Source organism: Elephantulus edwardii, unplaced genomic scaffold, assembly GCF_000299155.1.
Source record: "Elephantulus edwardii isolate Elephantulus edwardi_28Jun2011 unplaced genomic scaffold, EleEdw1.0 scaffold00137, whole genome shotgun sequence".
Taxonomy (NCBI): Eukaryota; Metazoa; Chordata; class Mammalia; order Macroscelidea; family Macroscelididae; genus Elephantulus; species Elephantulus edwardii.
This window is the reverse complement of record NW_006399887.1, coordinates 4,205,896-4,222,090: the sequence shown is the minus strand read 5'-3', so window position 1 is coordinate 4,222,090 and position 16,195 is coordinate 4,205,896. Positions and strand designations below refer to the sequence as shown.

The following is a 16,195-nucleotide window of genomic DNA, read 5'->3' as shown; positions in this document are numbered from 1 at the left end:
GTGCAACAATGAATGAATGAAATTCCTAAATCTCTGTAGATGTTCATTGAAATGAAAAATAAACAACCTAAATTTAAAAAAAAAAAAGAGAGAGAGAGAGAGCCTGGTGTAGAAATTAACGCAGCACAGCCAAGTCCAACAGAGCTGAAAAGAAATGGCCAGGCAACCTAAATAAAGCGTGTTGAGCAAGCTCTGCGCATGCGCAGACAGTTGCCCGCGCCGCCCCCTTGCATCACACAGCGCTCAGGCGCATGCGTAATCGAATATGCTGATTTTTGCCTTTCTTTGCATTCTTCCATTCTTGTTTTAACAATAACCACTCAACTAAATAATTTTGGAATTTTTTTTCATGCTAGTCAATTTAATATAAGAGAAATTATTTTGGCATACTGCTGCACTGCATATCCAGTCAATTAACTAGATACCGGTCTTAATTTTTTTTTTAAGTGTGGCCTGGATTGCTCTCTTGCCTGGAGCACCAGACTTCAGCACCACTGCCTGGCAGGCACTCCCCACCCCTCTGAGTGGAGGTCCTAGCCATGCCACCTAGACCCTCGAACCTGCCCCCTGAAGGACCTTGCCCACCATCTGGATGCTCCGCCTGCCGCCTGCTCCCTGCCGTCTGAAAGTTCAGCTCCACAACCTGGAGGATGACCCACTGTCATCCCTTTGAACTGTGCCAGAGACATCAGTATCATAGGTGAACCCATTTCATTTCCTCCCCCTTCCCAAAGCTTGAGCTGTCTTTGGCCCAGAGCACCTTGGACTGGCCTAGGTGCAGCAGTTGCCTGACAGAGGAGGCTGCTAATTCACATGCTATTTTTCTCTCCAACTTGAAGCAAATCTTCCCTTAAGTCAAAAGTTTAGAAACTCAAGCAGGGTAGCTGCCTTGCTATCCTCTGTAGCAGTGACTTCCAGAGACAAGACTTTTAGACTAAGAGCCTGCTATGGCCTAAGGCATGAAAAACACAGCAATGTCAAGGAAGAAGCCTTAAGAGAGTCAAGGAATCAAGAAAGAAGACCGCCTCACACCCTACACAAACTCAAAATAAGATGTCATCCCAAAAAAGTTACACAGTATCAGTGGATTTCCTGAAGCCAGGTCTGATGGAACTTTCTGACACAGAATTGAAAACAAAGATGATTAAATATTTTCTTTTTTAAAAAAAATAATGTTTTATTGTATTATTATTTTGTGCGTGTACTGTCAAATCAGATCTGACTTGTACAGGAGGAGATTGCCCCTCCTTCTCCAGCAAAGCATCTGGTGGATTTGAACCGTGTACCTCTGGGATTGCAGTGCAGCTTCTTGCCACTAGGCCACCAGAGCTCCCTTGATTAAATACTTTCAATGGGTGAAAGACAAACGCAAAGAAATACAGGCCATTGTAAGCAAAAACCAAGAACAACTTAAAAAAAGAATCCAAGACAATGCAGATTTAGAGGCTTTGCAAAAACAAGAAACTACAATCCAGAATATGAGGACCAATGTTTCAGACACTATCAATATGTTGAAGGGATAGATGAACAGAGCTGAAGACATGGAACACATAATCAGTAAAAATAGAATTGTCACCACTGATCTACCAGAACAAAAAAGCAGAATTAAAAAGGAAGGAAAAAGAAGAAAGCCTAACAACAATGTGGGACACTATCAAGAGGAATAACATGTGCATAATCAGAATCTCAGAACAAGAAGAAGCAAGTAAAGGCAACAAGAAAATTGTGGAAGAATTAGTAGAAGAAAACTTTCCAGGCATAATGAAGAATGAGAAAATATATATTTAAGAAGCTTAGTGAATACTACATAGAATATACCCCCAAAGAAAAACACTAAGGCGTATCATAGACAAATTTGCCAGAACCAAAGATAAGGAGAAAATCCTGAAAGCAGCTAGGGAAAAGCAAAGGACAACCTATAAAAGAGAGCAAAAAAAGTAAAGTGCTGATTTCTCAGCAGAAACGATGTGAGCAAGAAGATAGTAGAATGACATATATCGAATACTCAAAGAACACATATGTAAACCAAGAATACTGTCCCCAGTAAAACTGTCCATCAAATATGAAGGAGAGATCAACATATTTTCAGAAAAAATAGAACTTAAGGGAGTTTTTAAAAATAGAATCAGAGTTGCAAGAAACACTGAGAGATGTCCTCCTTACAGAGGTGCCACAGAAAACAGGATGGGACAAATTAACCAGCAATAACACGGAAAAGAACTCAACAAAATGATAGTAATAGAATCTTGCCTCTCAGTAATTACATGGAATGTGAAAGGTTTAAATGTACTATTGAAGAAAAAAAGAGTAGCAGATAGGATAAAAAACCAAAATTCATCATTATGCTGTCTACAAGAGACACATCTGAAAAGTGAAGATAAAGAAAGACTAAAAAGAAAAGGATGGAGGAAAAATATAACAAGCAAATGGCAACCAGAAAAAAAAAAAAAGCAGGAGTAGTAAGCATCCAGAAAGAGTGCAAACGGTCATTGCAAAGACAGAAGAGGAAGAAAAGACCAAAATGGATGTCAGAAGAGAAGAAAAAAAAAAAAAGCAGGAGTAGTAAGCATCCAGAAAGAGTGCAAAAGGTCATTACAAAGACAGAGGAGGAAGAAAAGATCAAATTGGATGCCAGAAGAGACTCTGAATATTGCACTGGAGCACTGAGAAGCCAAAGCAGAGGCGGGGGTGGGAGTGGGGGGGAATAAAGATATTAAGGAGTAAAGTGCCAAGAGCTGGAGCCAGAAAATTAAAAGGGCCAAACTCACTCAGCATTTCTTAAGCTCAAGGAACTGAAGAACAAATTCAAGCCTTGAGTTGTGATACTTAAGGATGCTTTCTTTGGACAGAATATGAAATGATCCAGAAAGTATTAAAAGAAGATGAAAAGAGTATACAGAATCATTGTAAAAAAAATGAGCAGACACAGAAGAATTTAATGAAATAACTTATGAGCAAGAGCCTGTGGTGATGAAGGAAGAAGTTCAAGATGCTCTAGAAGAATCGGTAAAAAACAAGGTCCTAGGAATTGATGGTATACCAATTGATATATTTCAACCACTAGATGCTGCCCTAGATGTGCTCACCAAGTTGTGCCAAGAAAGCTAAAGGACAACCTCCTGGCCAACTGACTATTAGAGACCTATAGTTGTTCCCATTCCAAAGAAAGGTGATCCAACAGAGTGTGGAAATTATTGAACAATATTAATATCACATGCAAGCAAGATTATGCTGAAGATTATCCAAAAATGACTGAAACAGCACATCAACAGAGAACTGCCTGAAGTGAAGGCTGGGTTTAGAAGGGGTTGTCATACTAGGGATATTGTAGCAAATGTTAGAGGGAGTCCCAGAGGAATATCTATCTGTATTTCATTGATTATGCAAAGGTGTTTGACTGTGTGTACCAAAACAAACTGTGGCTAACTCTGAAAAGAATGGGAATTCCAGAACACTTGTTCATGCTTATTCAAAATCTATACTTGGACCAAGATACAGTCATCAGAAGAGAGCAAGGGAACACTGTATGGTTCAAAATTGGGAATGGTGTATGCCAGGGATGTGTCCTATCTCCATAACTTCAATTAATATGCAGAAGCGATTATCCAGGAGGCTGTGCTGTATGAGGAGAAATGTGCCATCACGATTGAAGGGAGACTCATCAACAATTTGCATTATGCAGATGGCACAACTCTGTTTGCTGAAACTGGAGAGGACCTGAAGTGCTTGCTGCAGAAGGTCAAGAACTGCACCTTCAATATGGATTGAAACTCAATATGAAGAAAACAAAGATTCTAACTACTGGGGCAATTAACAGCATCGTGATGGATGAAGAAGAGATTGAGATTGTAAACAACTTTAGTTTGCTTCACTCCATAATCAAAACTCTTGGTACCAGCATCCAGGAAATCAAAAGATGTACTTACTATGTTGGGGAAATCTGCTATCAGAGACCTCTCCAAAGTACTAAAGAGTAATGATGTCAATCTGGAAACAAAGGTGCACCAAATACAGGCCATGGTCTTTGCAATCACTTGCTATGCATCAGAAAATTGGACAATGACTAGGTATGAAAGAAGGAGAATTGATGTCTTTGAGTTGTGGTGTTGAAGAAGAGTATTGACTATTTTATGGACTGCTAAGAGAATGAAAAGGTTCATCATGGAGAGGGTAAAACCAGGCTATTCCTTGAAAGCAAGGATTCTGAAGCTTCATCTGACGTAATTTAGATGTTGCAAGGCGGGACCAGTTGCATAGGGATGTCATGCTTAGAAGTGTGGAGAGACAGTGCCGGAGAGGAAGACCCTTGATGAGATGTATTGATTCAATGACTGGGGTAATGGGGATAAGTGTGTCAGAGACAATAATATTGGCACAGGATAGAACAGGGTTTATGGCTGTTGCACATAGGGTCATGATGAGTCACAGGTGACTCAATGTCATATAACAACAACAATGGTTACGATTAATATCTGATAAAATATATTTCAATGTGATAACCATCACAAAGGACAAGGAAGGTCACTACATAATGCTTAAAGGGTCAACAGAACAAGAGGACATAACAGTAATAAATATCTATGCATTAAATCATAGAGCTGCAAAATATACAAAGTAAACATTAACAAAACTGAAAAAGGAAGTAGACAATGTCACTATAGTAGTATCTTCAATACACCAATCTCAAGAAAAAATAGAACTACTGGGAAGATACTAAAAAAGGATACTGAAGAATTAAACCACACAATAAGCCAACTCTAACTCATAGATGTATAAAGGCTAATGTTGTTGTTGTTGTTGTTGATTGCCTTTGAGTCTAGCCCAATTCTTAACAACCCTATAAACAAAAGGCCTGAAGCCCCTCTACAACTATTGACATTTATCAAAGTTCATAGAGTTTTCAGAGGCATGTTATTTAGGAAGTGGATGCCACTAAAAGTGGATCGATTCTGAGACTGGAGTGGTGGGAATGAGTTTGTTTGAGATGTCTAGGTTGGCACAGGATAGAGCGGCATTTAGAGCTCTTGTACATAGGGTTGCTATGAGTCGCAAATGACTTGATGGCACATAACAACAACAACAACCCACTCATGTTCAAGCAAAGTGTTGTTCAGATTCCAAATGTATAGGGTTTTTTTCTCCATTATCCTCTTATTATTAATTTCTGATTTTGTAGCATTGTGATCTGAAAAATTATCTCTATATGCAGGTTATATGATGGTATACTTGGAAAACTCTAAAGACTCACGAGAAAACTATTAGATATAGTTGACCAATTCAGCAAAATGTCAGAATACAAGATCAACATACAAAAATCAATTTAATTTCTTTACAGTGACAAAGAGAATACAGAACTGGAACTAAGAAAAACAATACCCATCACAATAGCTAATCACAAGATTAAATACTTGAGAGTAAATCTAACTAGAAACACAAAAGGCTTATTCAAAGAAAATTACAAAACATTACTACAAGAAACAAAAAGAGATCTGGAGAAATGGAAAAATATGCTATGCTCTTGGATAGGAAGACTCAATATTGTGAAAATGATAGTTCTACCAAAGGCAAAGTATACATTCAGTGTAATCTCAATACAAATACCAATTTAATTCTTCAAAGAGATGGAAAAGGCAATTTCCAATTTCATCTAGAATAGAAAGGCACCCTGAATAAAGTACTCCTAAAAAAAGAGAAACAAGGTAGAAGGAATCTCACTCCCTTTTTCCAAATCCCACTACGCAGTCATAGTGGTCAATACAGTGTGGTATTGGTACAGCGAGAGACACATAGATTGATGGACTAAAATTGAGAACCCAGAAATCAGCTCATCTACCTATGGTCAACTGATTTTTCCCCCTCTTTTTTTTTTCTTTTATCTTTTCTCTATTCGTTTATTTACAAAATTTCAATACAAGTTTGAACAAATTCTTTCAATTTCCCTGACAAAAGAGATGAAATTAGTTAAGTGGGGAAACAAAAGCCTCTTTAATAAATGGTGTTGGCAAAATTGGAAATTCTGCAGAAAACTCAAGCAAGATCCACACCTCACACCATATTAAAAAACCAACTAAAAGAAGATCAAGGACCTAGGAGTAAAACCAAGGACTATAAACTTCATCAGAGAAAAGCTTGGAAGAACTCTAGAAGAACTCTAGAATCCACACATGAACAGTCTTCCAAGCATTTTGAAAAAACCTACAACCAGGTGAGGATAAAATAGATGAATGAGACCTTCTAATAATCAAATACCAAAGCACATTGAAAGACTTCTCCAACAGGGTGAAAAGGAGAACACAGACTAGGAAAAAATATTTGATAATGACATGTCTGACAAGGGACTTTTACCTAGAATTTAAGAAAATAAAGATTCTTACCACTGTGCTGATGGCAGCATCATGATAGATAGTGAAGAGATTGAGATTGTTAACAGCTTTAGTTTGCTTGGTTCTATAATCAACACTCTTGGTACCAGCAGCCAGGAAACCAAGAAAGGAATTACACTGGGAAAGTAGGCTGTCAGAGACCTCTCCAAAGTACTGAAGAGCAGCGATGTCAGTCTGGAAACTAAGGTGCACCTGATCCAGGCCATAGTCTTTGCAATTACTTGCTATGTATCAGAGAACTGGAGAATGACTGGGGATGATAGAAAATTAATGCCTTTGAGCTGTGGTGCTGGGGAAGAGTGTTAAGTATACCGTAAATTGCTAAGAGAATAAACAGGTTCATTCAAGAGAGGGTGAAGCCAGGCTGCTTCTTGAAGGCAAGTATTCCGAAGCTTTATCTGACATACTTTGGACATGTTGCAAGGAGGGACCAGTTCTTGCAGAGGGACATCATGCTTAGGTGGTTGCAGGTACAGCACAAGAAAGGAAGATCCTCAATGAGATGGATTGATTCAATGACTAGGGTAATGGGAGTAGGTATGTCAGAGACAGTAAGATTGGCACCAGATAGAGTAGGGTTTAGGGCTGTTGTACATAAAATCACTATGAGTCACAGGCGACTCAATGGCAAACAGCAACAACAACCAGCACCACATCAAGATAAAGGTAAACAACCCAATCACAAAATGAACACAGGATATGAAAAGACACTTCACCAAAAAAGACATTCAGATGGCAAACAAACACATGAAGACATGTTCAAATCCCTAGCTCTAAGAGAGATGCGAATTTAAAAAAAAAACTGTGATATTTTATTTCATCCCAGTAACAACAGCAAAGTTTAACAGAGCAGCAAACAATAAATGTTGGTGAGGTTGTAGAGAAACTGGAACACTTATTCAGTGTTGGTGGGAGTGTAAAATGGTACAACTACTATGGAAGGCAATATGGCACTTTCTAAAAAAGTTTCTAGTATTGGGAACATACTCTAAAGAAACCAGAACTGCCACCCATGCAGATGCATGCGTGCATATGTTTATTGCTGTGTTTTTCACAATAGCAAAGAGATAGAAACAAACAACCCAAGTGTACATCAACAAATTGATAGAGAAGTTGTAGTACATTCATACAATGGAATACTACACAGCACTGAAAAATAAGGAACTAATAAAATATTATTCAAAATGGTGAGCCTGGAGGACATTATGCTGGGTGAAATATATCAGTCACAAAAGGACAAATACTGCATAGTGCCACCATTATAAAACAGGACTGACATTATTATTTGGGGAAATAAGAAAAGAGGTGATAAATAATGATCACTGCATTGAATCAGATAAGGGTAAGGACTGTTTAAAAGGAATATATGAATAGCTATTATTTGCATGACCACAATGCAGAACAAGAGGTACAGAGCAAAGTGGACTGGGGTGGGGGGTGGTAGGGAGGAAAGTGTGCAACAATAAAATAATTTCTTTTCAAACAGAAAAGCAAATTGGTGGGGAGATGGGGAGGGAGGAAAATGTGTAACAATGTATACATGGAAATCCAAGTTCTCTTTAAACTTTCACTAAAATATCAATTAAAAAACAAGTCTTAAGGGGAAAAAATATTTTGCGTAGAATCAGTTAAGGAATAAAAGAGATTGAGACAATTTTGTTGGCATCTTCATGGAGAATTTTCCAATACAGGTTATTTTCTTTGAATTACAGAGAACTGAACTTGTGAGTTTTCTAACAAATAGATAATGGGAATTAAACATATTTTGAGAATTTCAAACAGGACTTCTTTTACTGCTGAAAAAGCAAGGCTGCCACTTTGAAGACTAAGTACCCCTGACCCAAGCTATGGTCCTTTAAATAATGTGTGAAAGTTGGACAATGAATTAAGAAAACCAAAGAAGATCTGATATCATTGGTTTGTGGTTTTGGTAGAAAATACTGACTATACCATGGACTATAAAAACAATAAGAACCAAAAAATATGCCTTGGGAGAAGTAAAATAAAAATTTATCTTAGAAATGAGATTGACAAGACTTGATTTCACACACTTTGGACATTTTATCAGGAAGGTACAGTCTCTGAGGAAGGGCATCATGCTTGGGTAAGCAGAGGGTCAACAGGAAAAAAATAAAGGAAGCCCTTTAAAGAGATGCGTTGATACAATGGCTGCAACATTAGGTTCAAACATATGAAAGATTGTGAAGATAGTACAGGACTGGGTAGAGTTCTATTTTCCTAAATATAGATGCTGTTGCTGTTGTTGTTGTTGTGTACTGTAGAGTCAGAACCAACCCACAGCTGCCCTCCAGGGGGTTTGCAAAGACATTTAATCGCACAGGAGGAGACTGCCCATCTTTCTGCTGCAGAGCATCTGGTGGCCTCAAATTGCATGCCTTTTGGATTGCAGCACAGCTTCTTGCCGCTAGGCTACCAGGGCTCCCTAAATATACATAGGGATGAAAATACTCAGAATGGCTCAATACCACCTAACTCAAGAAAATTATTTAGATTCCCAGACCTTTTTGATCTTAAGGGCTGCAATGATTTAGTGAGGTTTGCCCACTATAGAAAGGTAATCTGTTTTTCTTCAGACCAATTACAGTTAGTGCCTTTATAACAAAACTTAGACTAGGATTTTACCAAATAACTGGGCACCAGAGTCTAGTCAAATACCACATAAAATGAGCCATCACAAATGGGTCTCTCAAACAATGGTAATTATTTTTTGAAAAAAATCTAGCTGCTAGTTTCCTGATTTTAATTGTTTTTGGTTAAACATTCTTCTAAGTGGTATAGCACTGGTCTGTCCATTTGCTGTACAGCGGTATCTCGTGGTTGCTCTGAAGCTGAACACTGTGACACCAATGTGTCAAATGTGATAACGGTTACCCATGGTGGAAAGTGTTTGGTGGAGCTTCCTGATTAAAACAAACTTGGAAGCATGAGTAGCATCCACTTCTGAGATAGCTTGCCTCCGGAAACCCTATGAACTTAGAGAAATGATGAAAGTTATACAATTAATTGTTCAGGTCTTTTGTTCATAGGGTCACTATGTGTTGTCTACAACTTGATGACATTTAAAAACAACAATAGCTACTAGTTACTAAGATAGATCTATTTATGAAAATCTGTTGAACTTTATACTTGTTATTTTTTTACATTTCCAGATGAATTATAGCATTAAATAAAAGCTTTTAAAATTAATTGAAACACAAACACTTACATTGTTTTCCTTTTTCCTGCAGTGGTGAGAAGCAAGTCCGGCTGCCATTACTGTTTACCATTTGGTTCTTAAACTGGGAACATTTGAGGAAATCAGGCCAGGAGACGTTCGCCATCCCCAGGATTGACTCACACCCATCTTTCGCATCCTCACAGAAGGACCGACAAGGCAGGAGGATGCCTTGGCTAGATGGAAGAAGAGAAGAGAAAATGAATGTCTTAATAGATTTCTTCTCTAATAATAAAGTAATTAAGATAAGAAAGCCACAAATGCTGTACTGTTACTGTAATTCAGTCTTAGAGCAAAACATTTTGTTAAGGAACACAATTGCTACCTGGTCAGTTTCTGTCTCTTTCTCTGTCATTCACAGAGGCCAAGGAAACAGGAAGGTATGTCAAGGACAGACACATCAAGTCAAAGAAGCCCCCTTCCTTAGGAATGCTGGGGATCTCCTCCTTCAAAATCCCAACCGATTCCACAGATTCCTAGGAGGGGCTAGATGACGACCAGTCTCTTTAAACTGGTAGCCTATAAATAATAGGTTGCTGGTGACCTGGTGAATAGGGAGTTGAACTGCCAACTAAAGGTAGATAGTTTGAATTTACCAGCTACTTGTTGGGGAAAGAAGGGTAATCTTCTCTGTCATTTATAACCCTCTGAAAACCTACTAGAAGGTTACATATGAGTTGGGTCCAATTTGATGGTAATAAATTTTGCACTTTTGTTGTTGTTGTTATGTGCCGTACAGTCACTTGCACCTCATAGTGACCCTATGTACAACAGTCCTAAACTCTGCTCTGTCCTGTGCCAATCGCACTGTCTCCAATATACCCATCCTGATTACCCCAGTCACAGAACCAATCTACCTCATAGGGGGCCTTCCACTTCTGCGCTGTCCCTCCACCCTACCAAACATGATGTCCCTCTCCAAGGACCTGTCCCTCCTTGTAACATGTCCAAAGTATGTTAGATGGAGCCTTAGAATCCTTGCCTCCAAGGAGCAGCCCGGTTTGACCCTTTCCAGGATGAATCTGTTTGTTTTCCTAGCAGTCCATGGTACCCTCAATACTCTTCTCCAGTACCAAAGCTCAAAGGCATCAATTCTCCTTCTATCCTCCTTGGTCATTGTCCAACTCTCCGATGCAAAACAAGTGACAGCAAAGACCATGGCCTGTATCAGACGCACCTTAGTCTCCAGAGAGACACCACTGCTCTTCAGTACTTTGGAGAGGTCCCTAACAGCAGGCTTTCCCATTACAATACGTCTTTTAATTTCCTGGCTGCTGATGCCAAGAGTGTAGACTGTGGAGACAAGCAAACTAAAGCTGTGTACAATCTCAATCTCTTCACCATCCATCTTGATGCTGCCAATTGGTCCAGTGGTGAGAATCTTTGTCTTCTTAACATTGAGCCCCAATCCATATTGGAGGCTGCAGTCCTTGACCCTCTGCAGCAAGTGCTTCAGGTCCTTCTCAGTTTCAGCAAGCAGGGTTGTTCCGTCTGCATATCGTAGATTGTTGATAGATCGTCCACCAATCTTGACCCCATATTTCTCCTCATAGAGCCCAGCCTCTCGGATAATCTGTTCTGCATACAGATTGAAAAGGTATGGAGACAGTGCACATCCCTGGTGTATGTCCTTCCTAAAGTTTAATAATAATAATAATAATAATAATAATAATAATAACAACAACAACAACCACAGAGCCCACTTGAGGCTTATGCACTCTCTCCTCTCCTGGTAGCATGTCATAAGGTTTGGGTCCCTTTGAATTCCCAGGGCTGTTTCCTCACCTCTCCTTACTGTTCTCTTTAACTCCCTAGCAAAGCCCGTCTGTCTTTCACCAACTATGTTTCTTTTGCATTACCTTAATAAACCTTTTTCACTTGTTTTGATACATTACCACTGCTTGTATGTTTGCTCACTTATTTACAATCGCCTCAACTCACCCTCTCGTGGGAAATATTAGCCAGTGGTGAAGAGATTAAAAGAACTCTACTTTTAGCATGTTTCAATTTTTGCCACCCACACCCTGTTAAAATCCCTGGGTGGCTAAGATGATTTGTATTCTAATATTATCTTAAAGGTTGTTGGTTGGACTCCGCCTAATAGTGCTAAAGGAGAAAAGGATGGCAAATGGTTTCTGTAAAAATTATAATCAAGAAAACCCCATGGGGCAGTTTTACTGATAATGATAGCTCATGGGGCTGTCATGAGCCTAGACTCCAAAGACCATAAGTTAGTTCCATAATATATCATATTTCAAACTCCCTCCTTCTCTAGTATCATCTGTCATTTGTATAAGTATTTTTTGAAATTCTTTTTAGTGTCCTGTATAAACTTATCAATGAAAAAGAGCCAGCAAAAAAAAACCAAAAAAAAAAAAAAAACAAACCACAAAACCAAAACAAAACAAACCCACCACCAAAAATAACATGGAAATAATAGCTCCCAATTTAGAAGGGCAAATGTAAGCCACTAAATAGATTACTCTCATTTTTCTTTTAATCTTCCCTTTGAGAAATTCAGTCTTTTGCCATTATTAGCAAGAGATGGATAGAGAGAAAATTGTTTCCTAACTTCTTCAGCATCCCTGGAAAAGAAACATTATACAGAGAAGTGGCAACTTAGAAGACCTTGTATAATTCTTTATCTCTTCATATTTCTACTTTGTCCTATGTAAAATAGGAACATGCAAGAAATCACCCACTATAGCAAAAGCAGCAATGCTTCTGGAGCTTATTTTTATTCACTAGTTATGTAATCTTGAGTACTTAACTCTGTGTATGGGGACTAACACCTTAGCAATGCCAAGGTCATGTTCTTACTCTCTTGTGGACACAAATGACATCTTCTACCTTATAGCATTCTCCCTGGCTAGTCATCAGGAAAAGGTATTTAAAATGGTTTTAAGGAAAGAAGTAAGAAAAATACCTATATTTCACAGAGTTATAACTGGATTTAGTGACATATGATGTGGTAGATCAAGGTGTCAGCCTCCCACCTCCAAGGAGCTCCTCATGTACCAGACAATACAAAAGCCACAGAATTGCTATTGTTCATTTCAATTATAGAATAATATATGATAAATATAAATTACTTATATAAAATACTTCTTACATTGTATGAGCCCTAACAACAAATTTTTGTGATATGGTTACATTATTATCTGAGAGGAAATCTTTTCTCATTTTGATTCTTACTTCTTACTTTCTGTCTCATACAAGGCCTTCTATTTCCTTTTCATATTTAAAAATGAAACACTGAAACATCACCATCAAATTCACTCCAACTCAGGGTGACCCTGTGTGTTACAGAGTAGGACTTACTCCAGAGAATTTCCTTGACCATAGTCTATACTGGAGCAGATTACTAGATCTTTCTTCTGTGGCGTGGTTGAGAAGGCTCAGAACACAAACCTTTGAGCTCGTCATTCATTTACTTATTCATTGCCTGTAGAGTTGGAATCGAACTAATAGCTGGCCTTACAGCAGATTCTAAGCACTAGGCTTTAAATCAGAAGCCAAGCACAAACCTGGTTTGCACAAAACAGGGTCACTAATGATTTAAAAATATGTAACAATTGAGACTGTTAACAGCTTCAGCTTATGTGGCTCCACAATCAACACTTTTGGTATCAGCAGCCAGGAAATTAAAAGATTAATTAATTGCATTGGGAAAGTCTGCTGTTAGAGACCTCTCCAAAGTACTGAACCGTGTCAATCCACCTGGTTGAGGGTCTCCCTCTCCTTCACTGACCCTCCACCTTTCCTAACACCATGTCCCTCTCCAAGGAATAGCACCTCCTAGCAATATGTCCAAAGTATGTGAGGCAAAGCCTCATCATTCTTGCCTCCAAAGAGCACTCTAGCTACACCCTCTCCAAGACATATCTATTAATTTTCTTGGCCATCCATGTAATGTTTAGTGTTATTCTCCAACACTACAGCTCAAAGGTGTCAATTCTTTTTCTGTAACCCTTCTTCATTGTCCAGGTCTTAGATGCATAGCTAGTAGTAGGAAAGACCATGGCCTGAATCAGACATGCCTTGGTCCTCAAACTGATATCACCACTCCTCAATAATTTGGAAAAGTCCCTAACTACAGATTTTCCCATTGCAATGTGTCTTCTTATTTCCTGACTGCTCGTTCCAAGGGTATTAAATGTGGATCCAGGAAAGATGAAGCTGTTGACAGTTTCAACTTCCTCTCCATCCATTATGACACTGCCTATTGGTCCAGTGGTAAGAATCTTTGTTTTCTTGACATTGAAATGCAATCCATACTGAAGGCAGCATTCCTTGATCTTCGGAAACAAGTGCTTCAAACCATCCTCACTTTTAGCAAGTAAGCAATCTGCATAACGCAGGTTATTGCCAAGTCTCTCCTGATGTCACATTCCTCTTCATAGAGTCCAGCTTCTTGGATAATAAGTCATGTTTAGAAAGAACGTTGTTCCAAGTGGTGCAGGACTTGTCTGTCAGCTTGCTGTACTACAATTACTTGGGGTTGTTGTAATATTGAAATCTTTTGCCACTGGTGTGTTAAGTTCCAAAAGAGTTTCCCATTGTGGACGGGTTTTGGCGAAGCTCCCTGATTAAAACAGACCAGGAAGCAGGATGGGCCATCTACTTCCTAAATAAAGGGCTTTTGAAAACTCTATGAATACTAAACAAACAGGACAGTTATAGTAGTGTAGTGGTAGAGCCCAGAGTAGATGTTAGTTGAAATGAAGAAAATAAATAACGAACATCATTTAACAATTGGCACATGGAATGTTCATAGCTTGAGTGTTGGAAAATGGGATATTATTAAAAATGAAATGGAAAGCATGAATATTGACATTCTAGGCATTAGTGAGATGTGATGGACCAGCTATGGCCACTTTGAATCAGATAATCATATGTTATACTATCAAAGGAATAAAAATCAGAAGAAGAATGGTGTTGTATTCATAGTCAAAAAGTCAATTTCAAGTTCTACCCTGAAATACAATGTTGCAAGTGATAGGATAATATTCATACACATATAAGACCTGTTAGCACATCTATTATTCAAGTATATGTGCCTACATCTAATGCCAAAGAGGAAGAAATTGAGAGTTTTTATCAAATTTTGCAGTCTGAAATGAATTGAGTCATAGCGACCCCCCAAATGGGCTTGAGCATGGTGAAGAACGTGATGGTGGCAAGGTTCGTATCTGTTATTCATAGGGTTGCCATGAGTCATACTCAACTTGACCACATCTGACAACATTATTTGTTAAGGGGTTTTTTCAGAATTTTTTTTTTTTATTTTAATGAAAGTTTAGACAGACTTTGGATTTCCATTAATTCATTGTTGCACACTTTCCTCCCTGCCCAGCCCTCTCCTCAGTTCACTTTTCTCTTTGAAAAAGAAAAAAAAATAATCTTTCATTGTTATACAATGCCTACCCCGCCCCAGTCCACTCCACTATGCAGCTTTCATTCTGGACTCTTCCATTCTGCCAATATTATCTAATCATATATTCCTCCTAAACAGTTCTCTCCCTCCTCAGTTTCAATGCAGTATACATTGTTTATTCCCTCTTAGTTTACCCTCCCAACTCTGATGTCAGTCTCACTTTACAACACTTGATGAAGTAGTCTGCAGGGAGTTCCACTGCTAAACCCAAAGCTGCACCTTGTCAAATGTTGAAATCCACCAGCAGCAGCCCTTTGGAAGAAAGATGGGCCACTGTGATATATAGCTTCAGAAACCCGATGGAGGGTAGCTATGTGTCAGAGCATATACAAAGACAGTAAGTGAGTGCTATAATGTGAAAGTGATGTGATGATTACTGATAAAACAAACAGGTGTATAAAGGTAAATGAATGGAATCCAACAGTCTATAATCTTATCACAGTCCTAATGCTATATAAGGGGAATTCCCTTAGGGTTTAGCCTGTAATACCTTTTATCTTACTAGAAATAAAAAGAGAGACAAGTAAGATGAGACTTAAGGGTGAAGGACATTCTCAATACCACTAAGAATCGCCAGAAATGATGCACATCCTTTAGTTTCTGGTTTCTGTAAGAGGAAGCCCTTGGACCTGGGCAATATTGGGAATATTGAATCTCCAAGCAATGTGTAGGCTACAGATGCTGAAGGTAACAAAGGCTTTCCTCTATCATCAAAATAAAAAGAAGGCATCTTCCCCCAGAGATGGCTCCTTGAATTCCAACTCCTACCCTAAATTATGAGAAGGGAGCTCTAATGGTGCTATCTGTACTCTCAACCCAAAGCCTGTGCCTATCTGGTGATTCAAAATCACCAGAAGCTCTTTGGAATAATGATGGGTAATCTCTTCCCATCTGATTTACAGCTTAGGAAATCCGACTGAGGGTCAACTATAAATCAGTTCAAACTTGATGGCTATAGTGGAGAGGGGTGGAGAGAGAGAAAGAGAGAAAGCGAGAGAGAGAGAGAATGAATTTCTGTTTGTTAAAGTCACATTCACTTGTAGCAACCCCGTTCCAGCAACGTTAGACAAATAAGAGGGAGCTCTAGCAGCCTAATGGGTAAGGAGTTGTGCTGCCAGCCAAAGGCAGGTAGTTTGAGTC

The 16,195-nt window shown here is 38.8% G+C and overlaps 1 protein-coding gene across 1 annotated transcript in view; it reads right to left on the bottom strand.

Moving 5' to 3' along the window:
• The window catches only part of CORIN (corin, serine peptidase), a 431,554-nt gene that overhangs the window by 251,006 nt on the left and 164,353 nt on the right, over positions 1–16,195 (bottom strand). Inside the window, exon 4 of the mRNA XM_006894163.1 lies at positions 9,610–9,794. Within this exon, the coding sequence (XP_006894225.1) occupies positions 9,610–9,794 (185 nt within the window). The remainder of the gene's footprint in view (positions 1–9,609; positions 9,795–16,195) is intronic.